The sequence below is a fragment of the Halichoeres trimaculatus genome, unplaced genomic scaffold (assembly GCF_033239565.1).
Source record: "Halichoeres trimaculatus isolate MK-OKI-2021-1 unplaced genomic scaffold, fHalTri1.1 fHalTri1_scaffold_16, whole genome shotgun sequence".
Classification (NCBI taxonomy): domain Eukaryota; kingdom Metazoa; phylum Chordata; class Actinopteri; order Labriformes; family Labridae; genus Halichoeres; species Halichoeres trimaculatus.
Genome location: NW_027437194.1, coordinates 9,471,951 through 9,496,279, shown reverse-complemented (window position 1 = coordinate 9,496,279; position 24,329 = coordinate 9,471,951). Strand labels below are relative to the sequence as shown.

General features: G+C 38.1%; 2 protein-coding genes across 5 annotated transcripts in view; both read left to right on the top strand.

Moving 5' to 3' along the window:
* Positions 1 to 1,081: 1,081 nt before the first annotated feature.
* nln (neurolysin (metallopeptidase M3 family)) lies at positions 1,082 to 10,098 on the top strand. Of its 2 annotated transcripts, none has more exons than XM_074690495.1 (13): positions 1,082 to 1,282; positions 2,476 to 2,726; positions 3,748 to 3,896; positions 4,366 to 4,470; positions 5,540 to 5,642; positions 5,728 to 5,888; positions 6,008 to 6,143; positions 7,767 to 8,133; positions 8,446 to 8,647; positions 8,728 to 8,914; positions 8,997 to 9,125; positions 9,411 to 9,547; positions 9,634 to 10,098. In XM_074690495.1, exons 1-13 carry the CDS (start codon positions 1,242 to 1,244, stop codon positions 9,790 to 9,792), a joined length of 2,127 nt encoding a protein of 708 aa, XP_074546596.1. In that variant the 5' UTR covers positions 1,082 to 1,241; the 3' UTR covers positions 9,793 to 10,098. The 2 variants fall into 2 exon arrangements, with proteins under 2 accessions (XP_074546596.1, XP_074546597.1); XM_074690496.1 differs by having other exon boundaries at positions 1,085 to 1,188.
* A 1,558-nt stretch (positions 10,099 to 11,656) lies between these two features.
* erbin (erbb2 interacting protein) overlaps positions 11,657 to 24,329 on the top strand; it is a 76,437-nt gene continuing 63,764 nt past the window's right edge. For all 3 annotated transcript variants that reach the window (XM_074689790.1, XM_074689792.1, XM_074689789.1), the window contains exon 1: positions 11,657 to 12,248. The gene's annotated coding sequence lies outside the window, so the exon portion shown is untranslated. The remainder of the gene's footprint in view (positions 12,249 to 24,329) is intronic.

The following is a 24,329-nucleotide window of genomic DNA, read 5'->3' as shown; positions in this document are numbered from 1 at the left end:
AGTCTATAATTACACATACTATGTTCATATGTCTTATGAATATACATCTTTTTTGTCTAGCCTCATCGTAAAATACTCAGTTCTGGATTCATCTATTGTATTTTTGAGCTTTATTTATCTATTTTTTCTTTATCTTAATGCACAGCGTTCATCGTGAATATCAAAGGAAGTATTTCCTTATACAGGATAACGGGATACCGGGTTCCTTACTGCTCACATGACAATGAACACTGTGAATGTTGAAAGATCTTGAATCTAAAGACTTAAATCTTTTTTTAAAATTCCTTTTTGATTCTTTTTTTCATCTTGGCCCTGTCGTATATATATATATATATATATATATATATATATATATATATATATATATATATATATATATATATATATATATATATATATATATATATATATATATATATATATATTATATTTTCTTTTAACTATCTTTATCTACTTTCAACAAACATACTTGCACTACCATAAATGCTCATAACAGTATTGTGTAGTTTTTTTTTAACTAATATAAACCACTGTAAAAGTTTATAAAGAACATTAAATGAAAACATATACCATTGCAGATATTCAGCAATGTTTTTTCACTTCTTTAAAGTTTATAATGCCAACAATAATGTATAATTTTGTGGGAATAAATTTCACTTTGGTGTAGTTGATTAAACCAATGATTGGTGTGTGTGGGTTTTTTTTTTATTTATTTTTTTTTAACATATTTTTTGAGTTGTGTTCTGAGTCCAGACATGATAACTAATGTTTTCTTTAATGCCTATGTGCTCAGTTTCTTCCCTGTACCAGTTATTTATGGCCTTTGACTTGTCCCCACAAAACAGAGTATGTTATTTGCGTTATTTGCGTTATTTGAACTGAATTAAATTCATTTCAATTAAATAAAACCAAATTACAATATATTTTGAACATATTAAAGGAATAAGAATCAAGGTATAGTTTTTTTTTTTATCTAAACTTTCCTTTAAAAATGTATCTACAAAAAGTGATTCAAATCTTGCTTTACCGAGCCAAAAGATCCGATTCACTTGAGAGAGTTGGAATTCCCATTTCAGGCCTCTTAGTTCAGGGCGGAAATAAGGAGGAGAAACATTTTCCACATGTGAGAGAGGAGAGAGAGGATACATCTGAGGTTATTCCTGCTGCTGCTGCTGGGACTGAGCTACAGTAAGAGGACCAGAAAGATCTTTAACTTGGATTTAACGCATGAAACCTGCAGCATGTGTGCTTTCAGAGCTGTAGTCTGCCGGACTGTGTGCAGGTATGCTTGTTTTCACGCTGCTTGGTGCTGCCATGTTTCTGTTTATCTAACTGTCATGTTTTTTAAGGTTAACAGTCATAGCTGCCTCCTAATGTGTGGCTGCTTTGTGTTTTATTAACACCGTTTAATGTGAACCATTAAATGATGTGTATCTGTTTTTCAGCTTTAGAGATAACTGAGCTGTCTGAAAGTGTTGGCTCTGCTCTGAAATACTCCAAAGCTTTTACTGTACTTATTTTGAAGAGCTTCCGCCAATGCCAGGCTTTGAAACTGGACCCTGAGTGGACATGGAAAAGGTCTCCACTGAGCACGGAAAAAATGCAAAGCACGTCTCTAATGTGACTATGGAAAATTTATGGACTGTATTTCTGCCACCTGTTACAAAACCCTGCTGTGGCTTTGGTGTGAAGTGATGGTGTAAAGACACTTTACAGTAGATAGGCAGGTGGAATTATATTGTTGTGGATTAACTCTAAATCCTAGTTTAGTGTCAGGCTTTTCAAGTGATGAAGTTTTAAAACGGGCAGTGTACGGAAGCCTAAATGGACATACGTTCATTCATTTTACTAACCCTGTTTTTTAAGCATAAGCTTGTTCGTTTGGAGGAAATGAGCAAATATTCACAATTGTCATGTGATAAAATATATACTACATTTAATACCATTTGTGAGATTAGATCCCATTCTAAATTTTGTGAAAAAAAAAATCAGAGCTGCAAAAATTGTCCTCATCAGGTGCAAAATTATCTGGATTTAAAGGTACAGTGAGCATTTGGGAGCACTATGCAAAACAGACTTTATAGAAGTGTTATATGTCGATAAATATTCCCATTTTCACTCCAAACCTGAACAAAAATTTTATAATTTATTTTTTTTGGGGTGTCCCAAATAGTTTTTGCTTCATAAAGGGTTAAATTTTTCATTCCTTGTTTTGCTTTTTGATAGTACAGTGAAATCCTGAAAGGTTCAAATAAGGTTAACGCTTAAACAGCTATAGTAATCTAATTTTTTTCCCTTCTATTCTGGTATTTCTAAATGCACACTGTCTGTGTTTTAGCTTTCACTTCAAATGCATTAAAAAAAAGAGTGATAAATCTTCCTTTTTGTTTTTTTTCTCATGCCCTCTCTTGGCCCCTGATTTACGTCTGTTTTTAAAGACCTCTGACCTGGTCTGACTTTCTTGTTTCTCTCCAGCGCCCCTAACCCCATCCTGAGGATGACTATCCAGAACAACTGTGTAATATCTGCCAGAGAGTGCTCTCAGGCTGGGACAAAGAGGAACACGCTGAGGTGGGATCTGTCTCCGGTTGAGATCAGGGCAGCTACTGACAGCTTGATTAACAGAGTGAAGAAGGTCTACGACGACATCGGATCCCTGCAGATAGAAAATGTGTCCGTGGAAAACACCCTGAAAGCATTGGCCAACGCCAAACTAGATTATGCATGTAAGTGTCCCTGGTGTTACTTCTCATTTTTTCTGTTACCTTTCACTCAAGACTCTGTCCTCTTTGTATCTGTCTTTGTATTTGGTCTTTATTGTCAGAATGACAAAAAAATAGATAAACAGAAACTTTACTTTCAACTTAAGATGACATCAGCAACGCAAAGTGACCAAACAAGGCACGCTTCAGACTCTGGAGAGCAGAGTCAAAACTGTTATCACATCTCAAGCCAGGGAGAGCACACTCTGAATCAGGGAGAAAAAGCAGAGTTCACTCCAGGTAGAGCACAATCCATGTCACATAGAGCACAGTCTACACTTAAGAGGGCACAATCAATGCCAGGGGGAACACATTTCAAGCCAGGGAGGTCACATTTCACAAAACGAAAAAACCCACTCCACACCAGTGATTGCGAGGACACTCTATGCCAGGGAGGGCACAGTCTCCTCTGTACAGAGTGTATTTCATGTTGGTGAGAGCATGCTCAAGAGAGCACACACCATGCCAGGGTGCACTCACTCCTTGTAGGTAGAGCTTATCGCTCACCAGGGAGAGCACACTCTTCATAGGGAGAGCACTGCCCATGCCAAAAAGAAAGAGCACCCTCTATGACAGGGAGAGCACACTGTAAGCCATGGATGGCATGACTAGGGAGAGCACACTTATATGGTGGGGAGTGCCCAACAATTTAACAAAAGAAACCGGTCGTTTAAGGTAGAGAACACTCCTCATTTGGCAGAGCCTGAGTGTCGGAGAGCCTGAAAAGGGGAACCAGGAGGTCCTCAAAGGGCCCGGGTGCCCTGACCTCAGCTTGAACTCCTTTAAGTGAAGACCCTAATCTAAGACACATAACACCAGGGCCATATGGGGACACCCTGAGGCATGGTGATGGGGTCAAACCTCTGCTGTGAAGAGCCCAAAACAAACCGCTAAGCACGAGGACACATTACATTTCACTGTGTCGTTGTTTTTCCTTCCTTTGCCTGAATGCATGGCGTCCTCTGTCCCCCTTCTCTCCCCTCAGCCTCGCGTCATGTCCTCGATTTCCCCCAGTACGTCTGCCCCTCCAAAGAGGTCCGCACAGCAAGCACAGAAGCAGACAAGAAGCTGTCCGAGTTTGACGTGGAGATCGGTATGAGGGAGGACGTGTTCAAGCGAATCACCGCCTTGCAGGTATGTTCATAAATAAACCCCTGAAGGAGGTGAAAGTGGATATAAAAACTGTCCTTTACTGAACTCTGCTTCTCTAAGATAGTAACGAGGTGTTAAAGTCATCCTGACCATTAACAGAATAGAAGTGAGCCTAATTAAATATAACGTGTTAGGGTTGACACATTAATCACGTTAGCTGGATTATTTCTCAGGGGAAAATAAGGCCAAGTGATTGATGTGCATATCTGGAGGCTCTTATGTTCAGATCAAGGAGATTTCACCCCCATTCGACCCTGTCACTGCGTCTTATTTAGCAGTGAAGGGAAACTGAACCTGATCTCAATAGTTACAGCCAGCACCATGTGTTATTCCACTCTGGACTCACTATCTGACCCATTTCTGCTGCCAGATAGTAAAAATAGGGAAGTGTATTACATAATACACGTACGCACTTCTGCAGGATTGAAATGTTTTTGGGATCATTTTACAGAACAAGCTCCAAGACAACCTTTTACCTGAAGAGAAGAGGTTCTTAAACAGGATGGTCACTCTGGGGAGGCAGAAAGGTTTGCATCTGTCTAAAGATATACAAGAGGTAAGGCAGCATGTGAGCTACAGTCAGTCAATCAATCATACAAACAGTTTATTAAGGTAAATAACGAAACATCTTTGTCTAGAAATGATGATAAGTATGGACATCATTCTCACTTTAAACAGAGGGGTGCATTGTGAGGCACAACAGCTTAAAATTTAATTTTACATGATCTGCAAGTATACAACCCCAAATGAACAAGTTGTAAAATTATTGTTTTATTATACTATTATAATGAATTTTTTTTTTTTTTTTGAGACGGTATACTACCTTTTTTAAATTTCTTGATAACTTTTTTTCTGAATTCTATTTTATGTTTTTGTTTTTTTCCCATTATATTTTGTTTTAGTTCTTTAAATTTAATCTTATTTTATATTTACACAAAAATTGTATTTTATAAATTATTTTTTTCAATGTATTTTTCACTCATTATGTTTTTTATTTTTCTTAATTTGTACTATTTAATTATGTTTTATTTTAAAGTTTTTTTTACTTAAATTTTCTTTTTTATTGTTTTTTAAATTTATTTACCTTTATAATTTTTTTGATCTAATATTTATTTTGAAAATATTTTATTTTATTTATCTTTTTGAATCCATATTATTTTGTTTTAAGTGCTCTTTTATTGTTTGTTTTCCGTTTTCATATTTTACTTCAAACTTTGCTTTCATTTAATCATATTGAAAATAATTTAGCGCAATTCACATTCTTTCTATACTTTTGAATCTTGATCACCCTTCATCACACTTTCCCTAAATATACCCTGGACCTGTAGTTAAATAAAACAAATACCTCCATCTGTCTTTTAGTCTATTTTATGACTTGCTGATTAATCTTTACATGGGCCTAAATCTAAATTCTGTGACAGTAGATAATTTCTACACCGTGCAGTTAAGACTACAGATAAAAATATCAAAAACTCAAAAAAAAAAAGGTTGCATATCAGAAATATGCCTAAGCCCTTTATTGTGTTCTTGTAGAGGTCACAAGTGCCTGCGCTGTGATTTTTAGGCTTTTTTGTCACATACTTTAAAAAAAGTTGTATTCTCCCTCCTTTTTGTTCTTTCTGAAGGAAATAAAAAGAACATCCAAACTCATCAGTGAACTTTCCATCGAGTTTAACCAGAACCTGAATGAGGACAACACTCATCTGGTCTTCTCTGAGCATGAGCTGGGTAAGTCCCAGTGTTTGAGCCCAGTCTGGTTTCATGAATGTGTTCAGTCTTCTTTATCATGCTGTTTTCTTTTTTTATCATTAAGGTGGTTTAGCTGACAGCTATCTGAACGGTCTGGACCAAACAGCAGATGGGCGTTATATAGTGACTTTGGAGTATCCACATTACTTCCCGCTCATGAAGAGGTGTCACAATCCTGAGACCAGGAGGAGGATGGAGACAGCTTTTCACAGCAGGTGCAAAGAGGTAACTGAAGTCTGATCGTAAACCTGTTTAGCTTCACACACAACTGGCTGAATTCAATCATGTCACTGAAGTTCAAAGACAGCTATTCCTGGGACAATCGCTGCTTTCTTCATGTCCAGGTAAACACAGCAATCCTGGAGCAGCTGATTCAGCTGAGGGCAAAGGTGGCAGACTTACTGGGTTACAGCAGCCACGCAAACTACGTGCTGGAGATCAACATGGCCAAGAATGCCAACAATGTGTCTGACTTTTTAGGTATGACCCCTCCGTGACATTTCACCTCACATGTACACATACGCTGTGACATATGTCACGCCATCTGATTACAGCTTGCCCTTATTACCATTATTATTTATGGACAGCTTTGAAGGGAAGGTGACACTGTGAATGCTGTGTATGTTGCTCAACATGCCTGCTACATGTTGAGTAACAGTAAGAGTAATTTACAGCTCGTGGAGACACACGTGGTCCTGTGTCAGAGTGGAGAGGGGCTGTGGGGTAGCCGGTCAAATTTATCCTTAAACCTGAATAGTTCAAGTAATAATGATAATAATAATAATAATAATAATAATAATAATAATAATAATAATAATAATAATAATAATAATAATAATAATAGTAACATTAGAAAAAAAAGAAAGAAAAAAAAAATTAGACACACACACACACACACACACACACACACACACACACACACACACACACACACACACACACACACACATCTACCTCTATCTATCTATCTATCTATCTATATATCTATATATATCTATATCTATATATATATATATATATACACATATATTTAGAAATATAATTATTTTGATTTTTTATAATTTATCAATTTTTCTACCAAGTAATTTATAACGTTACTATAACTATTATTATTATTACTATTTTCTGAGCAAATATTCAGGTGCAAGGATAAATTTCACCGTTAAGGACCTTGTTAGAAAACACAACCAATACTATAGAAAGAAGTATCCCTTTGTTTCCACGGGGCACCAGCATAAACACAATAAAAGTCCCTTACAGGAGCTTAGAAGAGGAATTCTGTGACAGGTTTTAGTTCATAAATCTATGGGAAACTGAAAAAATAAGATAAATATTTCATAGAAATTGATTGTTGGACACTTTATTTAAAGCTACTGCAAGCAGTAGTTTGTGTTAGTTTTAGCACCTCTTGTGGATAAAATGCCACTTTGTGTTTCTTTCATGGTTTCTTTTCACTTTCAATGTTGAGTATTATTGTAAAAGTTTAGATAAGACTATTTTTCAGCATTTTGTAAATGATGCCATCTGACACCCACCCCCCACTGTCATCAACAGCAGTTACAGGAAGTACAAATTACTTTACAGTAGCTACAAGTCTTGATACTGACCATCTGGTTTGGCCTTGTAGGTCATAAAAACACACCAGCATTAGTTTTAACTGATTTAAAAAATCTGATTTGGAAAATCCGAACAGGAGCTTTAATTATTCAAAAAATTGCACGGGGTAGCTTTAAAATAAGAGAAATGAAGACATAAAAATACAATTTGGGTTAAAGTCTAATTCAGTTTTGTGTTTAAAATAAATAAAAAAGTCACTTTTTATGTCACAAAATGTGTTGTAGTGATTAATTTTACATATTGTTGTTCTTATTACAACACAATCTTTACTTCCTGACAGAATTTCTACTTTATGAAACCATCTCTTTAACTTCTTTCTTCGTCTTAACTGTTTTATTAAAAGATTTCTGCAAGTACCTTTCATAAAACCTTTCCCTGAGAGAACTGATCATTTATTTGCTTCACCTGCACAAAAGTAGTACAGATGTTTTCTTTACTCTCATTTTTAACTTATTGCTGTGTGTCCTCTTTTCTCTAATTTTGCAGATACCTTCCATGAAACCCTGAAGCCCATTGGAGTCAAAGAGAGGAAATACATCCTGGCTCTAAAGAAGAGGGAGTGTCAAATGAAGGGGCTCCACTTCGACGGGCAGATCAACGCATGGGACTTACCGTACTACATGAACCAGGTGGAGCAGTGCAAGTTCGCTGTTAACAAGGACAAACTCATTGAGTACTTTCCGCTCGATGTGGTGACAAAAGGACTGTTCGGGATCTACCAGGAGCTGCTGGGTCTCTCCTTCACCAAGGTAGAGCACGCTCACGTGTGGCACGAGAATGTGACACTCTACTCGGCTCGGGATACAGAGACAGGGGAGGAGATCGGACAGTTCTACATGGATCTACATCCAAGGTAACGAGAGTGTTAATCCAATCCTTCTTCCTCCTGTTCAATCATAAGCTCACACCTTTATCGCTCTGGCACAATTTTCCCTGCTGTGAGACTAATAAACGATAATTCTTGCTTATCTTATCATGAAGTTTATCATTAGTCTTATAACAGCCAGATAATTAGATTATTGATTAAATGCTGCAGCTTTAATCATGTAATCCACCATAAAATCTAAGAATACATCTCTCAGACTGCAGCTCCTGATCCTTCAGGGTGTCATTTCTGTCACAATCCCTCTCCCTCTCTGACATTTCTGACCCTGTTTTCCACCAGGGAAGGAAAGTACGGTCACGCAGCGTGCTTCGGGCTGCAGCCGGGTTGCAGAGGACCTGACGGAAAACGCCGACTCCCTGTGGCAGCAATGGTGGCTAATTTTACCAAGCCCAGAAAAGGTTGGCCATCCCTGCTGCAGCACCATGAAGTGGAGACTTATTTTCACGAGTTTGGTCATGTGATGCACGAGCTCTGCTCCAAGGTAGGCCGCCGAAATCAAAAGTTTTGTTTTGATTCTGTTTGTGCATTTTAAGCTTCAACCTTTCCTGTGTTTGTTTGCAGACAACCTTCTCAGAGTTCAGCGGGACCCTGGTGGAGACGGACTTCGTAGAGGTGCCTTCACAGATGCTTGAGAACTGGGTTTGGGAGAAGGAGCCGCTGAGAAGAATGTCCGCACACTACAAAGACGGCACACCAATCCCGGACAATCTGCTCGACAAACTCATCGCATCCAGAGTCGCTAACACAGGTCAGACACTTTTGCTAAACTTAACATTTATACAAGGATCAAGAGTCTCCAGGAGTTTGTTGACATGTTTTTTTCTCCTCAGGAATGATGAATCTGCGTCAGGTCGTCCTCAGTAAAGTGGATCAGACGCTACACACCAGCTCTTGTGCAGACACAGCTGAGGTGTTTGCAAAGTACTGCAAAGATATCTTAGGTGTTCCTGCAACACCAGGTACGTTTGGGAACAGAAGCACTGTAAGGGAAACATGCATGCTTGTCCAACACATAGAGTCAGAATTCTCTTTACACCAGATTCTTACATTTTTTAATATATGCATAAATATTTTACCTACACACCAACATCTACTTGGAAAATAGTTACAGTTGGAGAAATTATTACTAAAGCACTTGTATTATCTTTCAAATTTAATATTTTTGTTGATTGACTTATGAGTGAGGACGAAGGAATCGTCAGTCTTTAAAAAGTTAAGTAAATATGTTGATTCATCTTCTGCAGGCACCAATATGACAGCCAGTTTCAGCCACTTAGCTGGAGGATACGATGGTCAGTACTACAGCTATCTTTGGAGCGAGGTTTACTCCATGGACATTTACTTTAACCGTTTTAAGAAGGAGGGCATCATGAATCCAAAGGTAAGTTCCATATCACTTTAAAACGTATATTCTTTATGAATTTAGTGGATTAGATGTCTTGATAGTTGAATATTTGCTTGTCACAGGTTGGGAAAGAGTACAGGAGGGTGATTCTGGAGGCTGGAGGCTCTGTGGACGGGATGGACATGCTGAAAACCTTCCTCGGTCGAAGTCCACGCCAGGAGGCTTTCTTTCAGTGCAAAGGACTATTGAAGTCAAAGGAAACACCAGCTGTGATAGGATAAACCTTAATGGCTTTAATTTTATTGTTAATCTTGGGGTTTTGTACTTGATTTTTACCTGTTGAATTTGTTAAAGTGTACATTTCATTTACACTTTGTACAGTGTAGCCTTTGTAAAGGAAAGGTATTAACACAAATCTGCTGTATGTAGGGGTTGCAGTTTATTGATTTGCAACCACTGGGGTAAAAAAAAAAAAAAGAGCCCCAGAATAAAGCTGCTAGATTAATTTTGGCCAGTATTGATTTAGAGTTAAACATGTCCATTTTTGCTTCTGTTCAAATAACTTTGCTAATAAAATTATGAAAGAATGTGTTTGTTTTCATTTTATTAACATTATTTTGACAGTCAAGTTCTTGGATATGGAACAAACTTGTAAAATATGCAGTATTTTATTGAATTTATTTATTTATTTCAAATACATTTCACAAGGATAACCTTGATGAGATTAACTTTTTTTTCTTTTTTTATGTCCTAGACACGACCAGCAACAGAATGTTCCAGGAAAGTTACAAACAACACATAATAATAACAACAATAATATAGTTTTCTAAGTTAACCTTGTTAATAAAACACCTGTAATACATACAAAAATGTTGCAGAAAATGCTTCACTGAAGAAAAGACAGACAAAATTTAACAAAAATGGGTAAAATATTAAAAGGATAAAACAGTCCTTGTGGTTGTCATAAAAAATACTTCATTAAATCAATATAGTAAATAGTCAGGGTTAAATGTGAAAACTTATAGAATACATAAAATACTTTTTTTTTTCTTCTTTTAGTAACTCTAGATTCAAAGGTCAATATCTACATAAAAAGACATAAAGATTAAATATAAATTATATATATAAATTATATATAAATTATATATATATATATATATATATATATATATATATATATATATATATATATATATATATATATATATATATATATGACACAGGGCAAGCAGAAATCGAGATTGTAGCCACAATTCACAATAATTGAAAGAAAAGAAGAATCACAATCACCTTTATTCTCCAAGTATCGTCTCTCTGTACAACATAAAAAAGACTAAAAATCAAAACCAAGAGGGAGTTCAGATATCTAAGTTAAATAGTGTACTGCAGTAATTACCAACCTTTTTTGTCTTGTGTACCCCCTAAGCCTTTTTGTTTTACCATAAGTACCCCCCTTACTTGTGCTTTTTGATGATTCTTTGAAAGAACATTGCATGAACATTAAATGAAAATCATCTTATTATTGATTTGAATATTTAATTAGCATCTTCTTTCTTTCTTTTTTTACTTGGATGAAACATAAATAGACAAACAAACCTATAAATAAACATAAAAATAAATAAATAAATTAAAAAATCAAAATAATCAACCTGTCTTTGTTGTGTATTTGCATACCCTTGCTTGGAAATCACTGGTGTACTGTATGAAAAAAATCAAGAAAAATGTACAATGGAAAACAAACAGGCTGTAGTTTTACAGAAGGAACAACTTACTGGATCCCTGTGATTAATGCATAAAAATACCCTCTATTGTGAAGAATTATCTCAATTCCTCTTCTGTCAATAATAAGAAGAGGAAAAAATATCCTGATTTCAAAAGTGTAGAAGAATTTTCAAGGGTTTGTACACCAGGGGGCGCCACTTGATTAGAAATACTGATGTGTGAGTTCAAAATTGTGATAAAAAAATTAATGATACAGTTGACATAGGAAATACATACGAACGCTTTTAGTTCCGCTTTCAGTTATAAGTATAATTCCCCGTGTTGGTATTTACCAGAAAGGGAAATTAATCCCAGACACTGGGAACAACTGAAAGTGTCTGCGCGAGACCCTGAACGCATCACCACTTGGAAAAGCGCCTTGTGTTGGACAGCCCACTGCTTCACTGCTCCATGTAGACTCACTCACCCACTCTGTCTCTCAGAGGTCGCAGTCAGAGAAGAAACCCACCGCTTCATGTTGTTCTCAAACAGCCTCCATGTAGCTCCTCTCGTCTGTGTCCGAAGCTGCTCGGAGATTATGACTGAAAACACCTGGGTGCGGCACACTTTGGAGGAAAAGCTGTCTCTCTGCCGGAGGTCGCACGGCGCATTTCTGCCTTTTGTATTTCCTTGCTGAATGTCGTGGACATTTTGAATTTTTTTAACACTCTGTGTTATAATATCTCACAAACTGCGGATCATTTTTTGCGTATTGGGTTACTTTGTGTGAGTTAACATCTGAAAGGTGAAGACTTTCAGGTGAGAAAACAACCTGAGGAGAAAAACAAGTTGAGGAGAGAGTGCGTTCAGGGCCAGCAGATTGAACTGTTAGCTCGCTGCTAACACAGGCTAAAACACCATTGAAGCGAATCAGCGAGGCTGGCTAATGCGCTCCCATCGAGGTATCTTGTGGATAATATCTCCCTGACATAACCCGGACTTCTAAAAAGGGGGAACCTACTCGACTCTGGTAAAGGTAGGTGTATTTTTGGCGTATGTTGTGTATGTGGGGCCCCATGTAACATGCTAACATAGCTGCTAGCATCATCGCAGTATCGTTAGGGTCCCGTTCTGATGCTGTTCTGCTTTATTTTGCATTAATCCCGTTAAAAACAATAAATTATAAATTAACAGTTAAATTCTGGTGTGATGAGTTGAATGGCATCTGTGGATATACATTTGTTGTATGACAAATGTGTTTGGACGGTGACAGATTGAAGCAGCTGTCTGTTTTTGGTATGTTTCACATCAACAGCTGTCCTATCTATGCTGAGCCACCCACAAAACACATGCTGGTGTATTTATAAGAAATAATAAATGGCTGAATATCTTCTCCTCTCATTCACATCCCTGTAAACAACTGCACTGCAACAGCAGCCATCAGGGACATCTTTTGTTGCAGAGCACCTTCAGCTTCAGTGAAGGATTAGTCCTCTGTACCCTCAACATATCAGCGTTTTCATTTTCTCACCACTTCACTAATCAGATTACTATCCCCACCACTTAACTCCTGTGTAATTTAATCCCATTAAGATGGGACGTAGATGTTGGAGCTAATCTCTGAGGTTTGATTTTTCAGCATGCCATATGAGATTTGTTTGGAGTGCTTAAAAGATGAGCAGCCCAGAAATGTCACAGGAAACCATGAAGCATTTAATGTTCAGGTGCAAAACACCAACAGGCCACCTGAATGACATCCACAGCTGCGTTGTGGTTTTAATACTCAAAAGACAGACACCCATGTACAGAGGCTGTCATCCTCATCCCAAAGTTGCAGGTTTGACTCCCATCCTCGACCATTTGCTCCATGTCTTTTCTTTCTCTTCAACTCCTCAATGATGCAAATAAAACCCAATCATTTCTCTAAATCCATGCATAGATGTATTGGTTTCTTAGTACATTGACTGGTGCATCTTTATAGGAAACAGCTTGAGTCATTTCACCCTGTAGGTTTGATATTGATTTGTTAATCATTGTATTGATATATTGATCTGCTCACACCACATGTTGAAACTCGAGCAGAAATCCTCTCCACCAGACTGGCTTCTGCTCCTCTATCACTCCTGGCTTCAGTTTGATGACAGCAGATGTTGTATCATTCTGTATTCAGAGGCAATCATTTTGTGCCAAACAGTAAGCAAACAGAATAAATCAGCTGCTGCTTTTCATTTTCAGTGGCTAAGAGCCAAGATTATTTTATAGATTATGCTGTGGTTTGGAGTCTTATTAAGCAGTAATATGCACTATTCAGACTTTCTCTGTCAACAAATGTTAAGTTTGTGGTTTTGTGGGATTGTTTAGTTCGTGTTCAGAGGAGTGGGATGTTAACAATCAGTCAGAACTTGGCTTTTGTATCAGCTAATACAGATACTGACCTGATCCGATACCAGTATTTAGCGTTCTCTTTACCTTAATATGAGGATGATACACCAAATATGTGCATCTGCTGCTTGCTCTCTCATTCATCAACTCACTCCGGCTCTGTATTTAGTCCAACACGTAGCCAGACCGCCAGACAGCTAGAGTCTCAGACCGAGGAGTTCCCTGGATTCAAACCCCAACGATGATCCTTTCCTCGTTCAAGTTAGGCTGTAAAACCTCAAATTTACTGACTCGCGGCCCGGCTTCACTCATTATATCTGATTGCTGTTGTAGTCATAGTTAGGGATGGGTACCTTTCACATTTGAAACGATACGGTACCGATGCCCGGTACCTGGCAATCGGTACCGGTACTCAAAGGTACCAAGTTTTGGTACTTTTTAAATGTTTATTTGGTAAAAAAAATAGCAACTTGTTTAATAATGAAATATAAAAAAAATTCAATTTAACAAATTTATTCTTCAATATATAACCTTGCAATGCTGTGTTCATGTCCAGCATGGAAAAATCACCTACTCTTTCTCTCCCTCACAGTCACAAGGATGCATTTAGGTACCTAAACATGGTACCTTTTGGCTTTACATGAATCGATACCCGGTACTTTTGACAGAATTCGGTTGGTACCTATAAAAGTACCTAATTCGGTACCCATCCCTAGTCACAGTCGAGTTAAATACCATCTGGTTTGGACACGTTTTGTTTTATTTTCATCATCGTCAACCATATTTTAAATATCTCGAAAAAAACATTGAGGGCTACCCTCATTTACAATAATGCTGAGAGTTCACGCAAATTCACAAACAGCACAAGTTAAGCATTTGCTATGGCTACCACTGGTGTGAGTAAAAACAAAACAATAAAACAAATGAAATATGTGAAGTATTTTGTAAGTCGACAGGCATATTGAGGTGGTTTCTATGCACAACCTCCTTCCCGGCTTGATCTGCTTTTTGTAAATTGATGCGTCACTGCTGCGGCACCTGGCAAAATTTGGAGACTGCAACAGAGCGGATCCATTGACTTGAATAGAAAGAGGCAGCCGGACTAGAGACGCATCTGGTACATTTTTGTGATTAGAAATATTTTTGGCCACTTCAGGAATTTCTTGCTTGAGTTGTATTGGTGAACCCAATGGATTGGTCCTTTGTTGACGATATTTGAGCCAATTTTTTGAGTCTGTATTGGACAAGTAGGTTTGGGTTTGTCCGACTACTTTAACTGAGAAATTATACTCAAAACTTTTTAATTGCTTGTCTTATCTTATGATTTAATCGTTTCCGCTCTGAATGGTGCAAACTCTGCCATGCATTTTGCACCATTCCTCTGCCCTTTGATCATTCCTCCACCAGAGGCATATAAATCCAGACACATGACTGATCCTCACTGTAATGACCAGCACAATCTACAGAAACAGGCTTGGCTCAGTGGTATGTGTTAATGTGATGAAAGCCCGTGTTTGGTGAGCATGTCATGCATGGACTTCCCTGTGTGATCATTTACGACAGACTTTATCAGGAACAGTAGATAAGGGTCAGTCAAACAAAGGCCCTCTGCTGCACCGCTCAGTTCTCATGCTGGTGCCAAAGCAGTGTTGCTGCAAATACACTCGGATAAGAGTTTGTTTTGCCGCAAGAAAAGTTTGAGAGGCATGTTTTCTTATCAGAAATCTTACTGGTTTAAATGGTTTTTATACTCTATTATGCTTTTGTTGTTTATCTTTGGTGTTGCTGCATCTGAAATAAAAGTCTCTCCAGATAGAACTCAGGTCACCAAAGTTTAAACCACTTCTTCTCCATTTAAAAAATGTCAAATGAAACATTATCTGTGCTTCCCCAAGATGACGTAATGCTTGTTGAAATGGGACACACTCACAGTGATCACCCTTAACTGTGAACCAATAGGATATCAGTTGAAGAGAAAACATCGGAGGGTCAGAAGGGTGTGTTTGTGTTGTGCGACTGCTGAACTGAGCTCTGTGAGAACATGTATTGTTCTTGGAACACTTAGATTGTAAGTTGTCTCGTGTTTTACGGCAAAGTTTGTAGAAGAAATCCTTTATAATTTGAATTATAAGATCCTCTGAATATCATCTATGTGTATTGAAAAAGAACAGCAGATATCCTTGAGCAGTGAGCACACAATGACGTCTTTGACACAGCCTGAAGAATGTATGTAGAGCGTCCAAACACTCAGGTGACGTTGCTGATAGTTGCAGTGACGTTGTATTGTGACAGAGAACAACCCGTGAGAATATGTTGTTATCAGGAAGTGAGTCACTTGAAATGTTCCTTGTTAGTGTGCCAATTCGTAGTTTGTTTGTGGTGTACTGCAGCATGCCAATGAATTAAGAAAAAAAAAAGAAGAAAACACTATAGTTTGGCTAAATGAGCCTCATAGCACAGTTCCAGCCTCAAATTTTACCCTCAATAGTCGGTTATAAAAGTCTCCTCATATTATTATCACATTTTTTATGGCAGATATTATTTAAACGGTGCAGTGAAGGAAAAGCACCAGTAAAGATTTAATGTTTGCTTTTTTCGCAGTGTCTTTTGGCAGAATGTGAGCAGCCCTGCCTCCTCTTGCTGAAAGCAGGTGCATTGGTTGTTTCTACTTTTAGTTTATGGTATCACTTCAGAGTTTGTTTATTGATGCCTTTTAAGGCTATGGTTAGGTTGTTTATTGATCAAAAGGTTTACTGTTGCAGAATGCATGTTCTTTTTCAGTCAACTCAACAGTAGACTGTCATCAGCCTCAAGTTACCTGTCAGTTAGATAAACTACTAATATTTTAGATGATTAAAGTCCCAAAATGTTGATGATGCGTTTTGTATGAGCTGTGTTGCAGTGGCTCCCATTACTGGCTTCTCCCATAATGCTGTAAAGCTCTACTACCTGGATTTAAACAAGTGCAGCAAACATATGTGATCTCAGTTTTGCAGATAAAGTTGTATGTAGGTGATATTTGATTAAACTGGCATAAAACCACTTGGCCAGGATAAAATGCAGTGCAGCAAGCTGTACGCAGATATTAATCAGTGAGGAGATCAGAAAGCTAGTGGTGCTAGCTCTGTTAATGCTAGTTTCAGTTCCATAGGTTTTGTGATCTTTTCAGCCTTGGTAGATAAATTATGACTTTTCTGAGTGTTTTACTGCCATCTGTTTGGAAAAAAGGAAAAAGTTGTCTGAATCATCCTTAGTCACAGCAAAATGTTGGCTATTTCTTGATTCTAGCCTCTTCACCACTGTTTCGAAGTCCCTAATCTCACATCTTTCAAGCCTAAAGAGGGGTCATTTTCCCTTTGTTTAGTCTTCATTCTGTGCCTCTGGTGCCCCCCTGTAGTAGCTTGTTATGATTTAGCACTAAAAAGATGAAAATAAAAATTATGTCACCTATTTGAAGTAATTGCTGCTATTTGTTAATCAATTTCAATGACCTCAGTAGAGCAGACGAAAGAATAGAATCAATACATGTGGGCTTATATCTTTTATCTTTCATCATGAGACAATATAGTGATGGTTAGGTAATGCTGCTGAAGCACATATTTTTCTAGGACTGTCAAACCACCAGCAATGAGTTTGTCCCTTATAGAAATCTTCCTATTGATTGATCAGTTTATTGAGTCATGAGTCAATGTTCTTGGTTTCTTAAACTTAATATTTTGCTCATTTATTGAAGTTTACTGAACATTTTTGGGCAATGTGAAGCTAATACCATCTCTAAAGAGGGGGTATTTTGCTTTTCTAGCCTTTATTCTCTCCTTCTGGTGCCCCTGCAGTATTCCTATTCTTCTCTCACTGGTGTTTTATAAATTCCTTATTTCAGCTGCTGTCTCTTTTTAAGACCCCCCACTCCACAAACCCTCTTCCCTCTGATTGGCAAGCCCTCTAGAGGCCTGTCGGGGGTTAAGCTGTGGAAAGATCTTGATAAATGAGGCCTGAATCTTATGTGATGGCCTCATCATTCCACCAAGTCACATGAAGACCTTGTCCATAAAACATCGCGATGCAGATCCCATGCTTAATTTTTTTTTATAAAGGGATGTTTTGATCAGTTTACAGACAGATTCAGGGATTTCTACAACATGAATATGTAGAGGTTTGACGATGAGCACGTGCTCAGTCTGAACATTCAACATTGTTACTTTCTACTCACTATACTGGATCGATTCCTTGTGAATCAATACTGGGAATGATTTCTGGTTGCAGACCTCAGATTGTTACTCACTGTAGCTCTCCTCTCTTTTGCATTCAAAGGTCAATTCATCATTAATACTAATTTACTGGTACGCCTCTTTTGTAATAACATGACACATAAATAAGGATTGTCTTTGGCATCAGTCTTGATGATTGCTATCCAACTGCCAGTGAAAATGTAAAGATCTATTCATCTTTAATCCTGATTTTATTATGCCATTTGTTTTATACAAGTGCAACACCACAAATAAATCTGAAACATGTGTTTAATAGTGCGTCACTGCAGAGATTGGAGACACATGTGTTCGCCTGGAAACTCGTCCTGCATGATTAATCAGAACAATAAAAGCAAAACAGCAGGCCAAGCAATATAAAGTCATGGATCCTGCTTTTTTTATTTGTCAGGTGATTAAATGTGGAGGTATCAGCCGGTGCAAACTTGTTGAATTTGATAGTGGTTGTATTAATCAAACACTTCTCTTACCTAGTAGTCGTCTTTAGAAGGTACTTGGGGAAAGGTGAAGCGTGTGTGTTATTGTTAGTTCAGTTTGGCTACTGCAACACATCAGTAAACACACTATTGACATTTTCAGCCTGTTTAAACTGGCGTGACGTCTTTGTTTGAGCTATCAGCAAAATGTAGTGTTTGCACTTCTTCTGGTTTGGGTCGTGGGGTTTCTTTGCTTAATGTGTTACTATGACTCTTTCTGTCCTTCCTCCCCTTAAAGCAAGAAGTAGTACGCACAACAACGGGTGGTTTCATTCAAGGCCCTCACCACAGATTTCTCACAAATTTAATCATGTGACACTCCAGGTCATGGGATCATCAGCCACTACAGAAACAATCTGTGGTTGAAGTATCATCGAGTCCAGGTAGAACTGAAGAGGAACTGGTAGTGTGCTTTCCTATTTTTGAGTCTGCAGTTGTTTTCAGCGCAGAGAACTACGGTAACCAAAGCTGCAGCACTGCTAACTTGATCTGGTGCAGGCTATATTCGGAGCAGGGATGTCCCCAGCTGATATTAATAATTCATGGTAATGTTTCAGTCCCACTGACCTGACTCAGCCTGTATTAAAAGCACTGACACATCACTCTCAACCAACTTCATCTGCCCTGCAAGACACGGACTCTGCCTGCTGTTAGAGACAGGCCCTTCACCATTTTCCTTGGATGCAATGAGCTGCATTGTGTAGTTATCTGCAGCTGACATTAGCATAGCTTGATTTAGAGACTGCTGCTTGTCTGTGTTTGGATTTTAAAATATATTTCATTATTACAACAGGACATGAATTATCCAAGGAGGTCTCTTTCTGTTCAGAAGAAACAGACATGGCAACAAAAACCAAGAACAACACAAAACAAAGCAGTCCTATGGTATAAATCTGTGTTTCTCTGAGAGTCTGGAAGGCTGGTGTGAGACAAGCTGCTGCAGATATTTACAAAACTGATAAACTGATCAAAATGTGGAAGATGATGTTTTTTTTTTCAAATTTTCTGATGTTTTGGGGATTGTTTCTTTCGTTCACTTTTCACAGCTAGCTTGACGTTTTAAATTATGTTTCTAAGATCCATTAATACAGAGTAAAAAGTTAGCTTTCAAGATTGTGTTAAAAGCCATGCCGGACGATAAGACTAACCCTTTGCAGATTTTCATATGTTGTAGAAATTCATGAATCTGTCTGTCAGCGTCTGATCAAAACACTCTTCACGAAATTGCCACAAGATCACTGTGATATCTTTACAAGATCCTCAGGAAATCTCTACCAGATCTTTACCTGACCTTAGCGAGACATTAACAAGATCTTTGGGAGGCTTGCTAAAATGATAAGGTCATCGCATAAAGATCTCCTAACTGGCTTATGACACATTTGAGGAACGTACCTCGAGCATCAAGAGGGCTGGCCAATTAAAGAGAAGGGGGTTTATGGAGCAGGGAGCCTTACTCCAGGATGGAACAAGTTGGGTCCTATCACAAGGTTTAGGGCAGAAATTACCCCCTACAGCAGTGATTTTTTTTCAGCAGAAGCCCAGGGCGCAAGCACCAAACACCCCCTCCCTGCTCCTCTGCCGGTTTCCTCTGCACTCAGACAGGGCCATATTTTACCCGACCAAAAACACAAATAAATGGACTCACACTGAAAAAAAACTGGTATCGGTCTGCATTCACACTTTATTTAGAGAATTTTCAGTGTGTTACTTTCACACAAAAACATAGCTAAATAAGGCTCTAGTTCTCATCGTGTCGTAAAACGGTGCTACCTCCGCTGCAGAGCCACAGCTGGCTACGAGCCGCTTGCCGCTTTGTGTATCAGTCCACGCGCACGACGTGCCAGATATAAACAAACGCGGGTAGTCTGCCAGGACGAAGAGACACGATGAGAACTAGAGCCTTATTTAGCGGTGTTTTGAGTGAAAGTAACGCACTGAAAATTCTCTAAATAAAGCGTGAATGCAGACGGATATCAGATTTTTTCGGTGGGAGTCAGTTTATTTGTGTTTTTGGTCAAGTAAAATATGGCCCCGTATGTGTGCAGAGGAAACCGGCAGAGGAGCAGGGAGAGGGTATTTGGTGCTTGCGCCCTGGGCTTCTGCTGCACAAAAACACTGCTGTAGGGGTAATTTCTGCCCTAAACCTTGTGATTGGACCCAACTTGTTCCATCCCTGAGTATCACTTTAAAGGGACAGTAGCTGAAGTGACCTGCTCAACAGTGGCTGAAATAATTAGCTACGAAAGGCCCAAAACTAGTCGCAAAACTGTTATACTTCAGCAAAACAAACCAAAATCATTAAACTTAATAAAACAAGAGTCCATAATTTTTAGACAAAAAGTTGCACATGTAGTTTCTTGGCAACCGATCAGTTAATAGTATCATTTATGTAGGACCTAAACTCATGGCAGGTGGTGTAATTGACATTCTTAGGAGGCTCTGTGCTCTAGCAGCATTACCTAATCACCACTATGTTGCTTTATGATGATAAATTGAAGATATAAGTCTACATGTATTGATTTTATCCCTTGGTCTGCGGCTCAGCAGCCATTAAAGCAGGCTAATAAATAGCAGGCTGTGCACATTAACCTCTATTGATGCAGGTATTCAATGAAAAGCCTGTTGAGACCTTGCTTACAAGACATGGATGATTTAACAGGTTTGTTGGCTTCAGCGTAATATTGATAACCTTCTAGTTAGGTAAATTTACATGTGATAATTGAGCTTGTCTCTTATGATTTCCTGTTTCTGTGACCCAGTTAACTGAACATTAATCAGTTCTTCCTCTTTCAGTCTTGATTTGTTCATGAAGCTAAATTTGGTTGTAGTTTGGTTAAATGACAGTAAATAAGGGCACTGCATAGACACATTTACATAGAAAAACTTGATTTGGAAAGAGTTTTCCTCACCAATGAGCTGGGGAAGTTCTTTGAACGTAAACCCTGCAAGAAGACGTCCTTGCAGAGCACAGATAAGCCTCATATCTCTGCTATAAGCGGCTCCATGCTGTATAGCCCAACTGATTTTATGTGCATGAGGCTGTGCAATGCGTTGTCCTCAGGGTGTCTGCACATGATAAGCAGTCTGAGCTCACTGCATGCATCTGGTCAAAGACTTAAACAATATCTCAACCCTAATACACTGGGATGTCTTATAAGGAAGCCATGCAAAATTCATGCTGACGAGAGACGAGAATAATATACTGCGTCTCTGAGTCACCCGCTGCTGCGAGGTATCTACAACAACAACAACGGAAAAAAAACTCAATGCAGAGAAGAATGTTAGCCGAGAAAAGGAAACATCTCTGTGAAATGTTACTGTATTTTCATTTGACTCGTCGTATTCACTCTGAAGTTTTTTCAAGGCAAAATCCAACCATGAAATTGGGTGCAAAATTGCAAAATGCTGCCAGCTACTTGATTATAACTTTTAATTACATGAGCCGCTTCAAATATAATACACCAAAAATTGCTTCATAAGGTTTTGAGACAGTAGTCAGGCTCACTGGAGCCTTGTTCATGCATATTCATGTCATTTCATATTCACTGCAGAGGAACATGCAGACAAAATTCAGCCTATAAATATTGTATAGCTCCACTGTATTCCTTATTCTTCTGGAACCTTTGTAACAACTCTTTACATCATATTTTAGAGCTCACTTGACCTGGCATCTCCTCTAAAAGTGCAATTAATTGATCCAATAAGATTAATTTCATCTTAATCTGTGTGTTGCACATAATGGACTCTACGTCCTTGTTTTATAGCCGTAGTGGAGATGTCAGGGTCAGGTGAGGATGTCCAGAATCAATTTCCCGATAGTCTGGAGGAATCAGGAGACATGAAATCTCTCTGCACTGACATAAAGACTGATTAGCTTTAATTCAAACTGGTCTATTTTAGCGTGTAGACCTGATACTTTAGCGTCTCACACATTTTTTACAAAGACTGCCCATGATCAGATATTTTCTCAGAGTCAACAGACAAAATGCTTTTAATGTCACCTCCATTTTCAAGGTCTGACATGCTTTTGTCTCATTTACAATCTATACATTTGCAAATTAATGCACAATTTTTGGCCCTGGACTTAAATGCATTAGTCATGATTGATTAGTTAATTTCATAAAAAATGTTGCATTAAAAAAAGCAGTTAATTTTGATTACATACAATTAATTAATCACCAAGCTTCTAATCAATTAGGTTATTTTTTATCGCGTGCCGCCACTGGATTCCAGATATGTTGTGGTTTGATTTTTATTTGGATATAATAAAGACTAAAAAAATGGCTCCACTGCAACACTTGCTATTTGTTGTTGTAATAATTGCATTGTTTCAAGAGCTGTTAATTTTCACGTCTTTTTGTGAAAAACTAAGCTTGCAGTAGTAATTTTTGTGATGAAGTATCTGCCTCGTGGTGGGTTTGGCCCTTAATTCTTCTTCCATGTTTGCCTTTCACTCACTGCGTGTTGCGATTTAAACGCGGCTGAACGGGCACAGGCTGGTCAGCAGCACCTTGTGCACTGACCTTAATTCACCATGGCGTGCCCGTAATGTCATATGACTGATTGTGTTTACATCTTCTTTTCACTGCTAAAGAGCAAAGCCCACCTTTCCCACCTTAACCCATGAGTGTTGGTGTCATGAGGAAACACACCTAAGGTCACCTACAGTGAATGACGAAGTCTGAATTCTGTTTGACTGCAGCCGGAAAAAAGCCAAATGGGATCTTAGCTTCCTGTGTTCTGCAGAGTGAAGGAACAGGGCGGCCAGGACAAGGAATTGGTATAACTAATACTCAATTAGGCCAGTAATTAGAAATAATGATGGTATTACCATAGGGAGCAAACAAACAAACAAGTCTATTAGACAGCTCTGTTTCAGTGATGGACAGCATGCAAGACAGAAACAAGCCCTTATTTTCTCAAGGATTGATAACAGAGGCCAGTTTTTGATCATACTGTTTGACTTTTTTTTTTTCTTATTAAATCTTATAACATAGTTATTACAGCTCTGAAATAAATCATGTTCTAAATTGTGTGTACAATTACATGCATAGGCTACTTGTATAGAGCTACAGCTCTGTACATTCTGCAGAAACTCATCAGCTCTTACAGTTGAAGTCTTTAAATGAATGAACTTTCTACAATGTGCAAATGTGAGAGTTCAAAAAGACATAAAACAGGACACAAAACAAGAGTGAGCAGGATCAGAAGTGTTGGAGGTCAAAATAGTCTTGAAAATAAAAACCAGCTCCTGGTCTGGCCATAGGAACACTTTGACGTATTTTGCCCATATTACTCTCAAATTTTGCTCGGTCAGAAGCAGAGTTTGCTGATGCTTCCGCAGTATGTAACACTGTAGAAAACTGACCACTTATCATCTGAGGTTTGATTTCATCAGTCTGTAACGATGGCATGAGGATGTTTGACAACAAGAAATCACTAAAACCAACAGGGCTTTCATAGGTAACTTTACGGGTTAAAAAATATGTCAGTGAGAGCTGCTGGGCTTTGGTCATTTTGGTAAGATTAGATATGGCTCTCTTTTAAAAAAAATTTGGACAGCCCTCATCATAGCATTGGTGTCACAGTGTGTCATTTCACATCAAGCTGCAGTGTTGGAGGCATGAGAGGTAACCACAACAGGAGCTTTAAATTCTCACACTTTCATCATCTTACCCCACAACACTAGAGTGAGCAAAGAGGGGGGTTGTTTAACCATTGAAGGTTTCAGGGTGTAAATTTTGCTCTTTTAACTACACATATAGAAAAAAAGTATTATTCAAACTGTATTTTGATGATAAGATAAGATAAACCACTAAGTCTATCAGTAGGTATAAATTTATTTCCAGCATCTAAAATATACAATTTTGCTGCTTTTTTGTAGGATGAGATGGGGAAATGAAGGGTTTGTTTAGCAGAAAAAGGTCTGAGGCCACCATTTTTCTCTATCTAATCTAATTTCTGCCGAATTTTGTTTTCTCAAAGAATTTTTTT

Coding starts and splice junctions, on each gene's coding strand:
- nln (XM_074690495.1), top strand. CDS start 1,242: ATGTGTGCTTTCAGAGCTGTAGTCTGCCGGACTGTGTGCAG. Junction 8,648..8,727: donor TGCACGAGCTCTGCTCCAAG/GTAGGCCGCCGA, acceptor GTTTGTTTGCAG/ACAACCTTCTCAGAGTTCAG. Junction 9,126..9,410: donor AGGTGTTCCTGCAACACCAG/GTACGTTTGGGA, acceptor CATCTTCTGCAG/GCACCAATATGACAGCCAGT.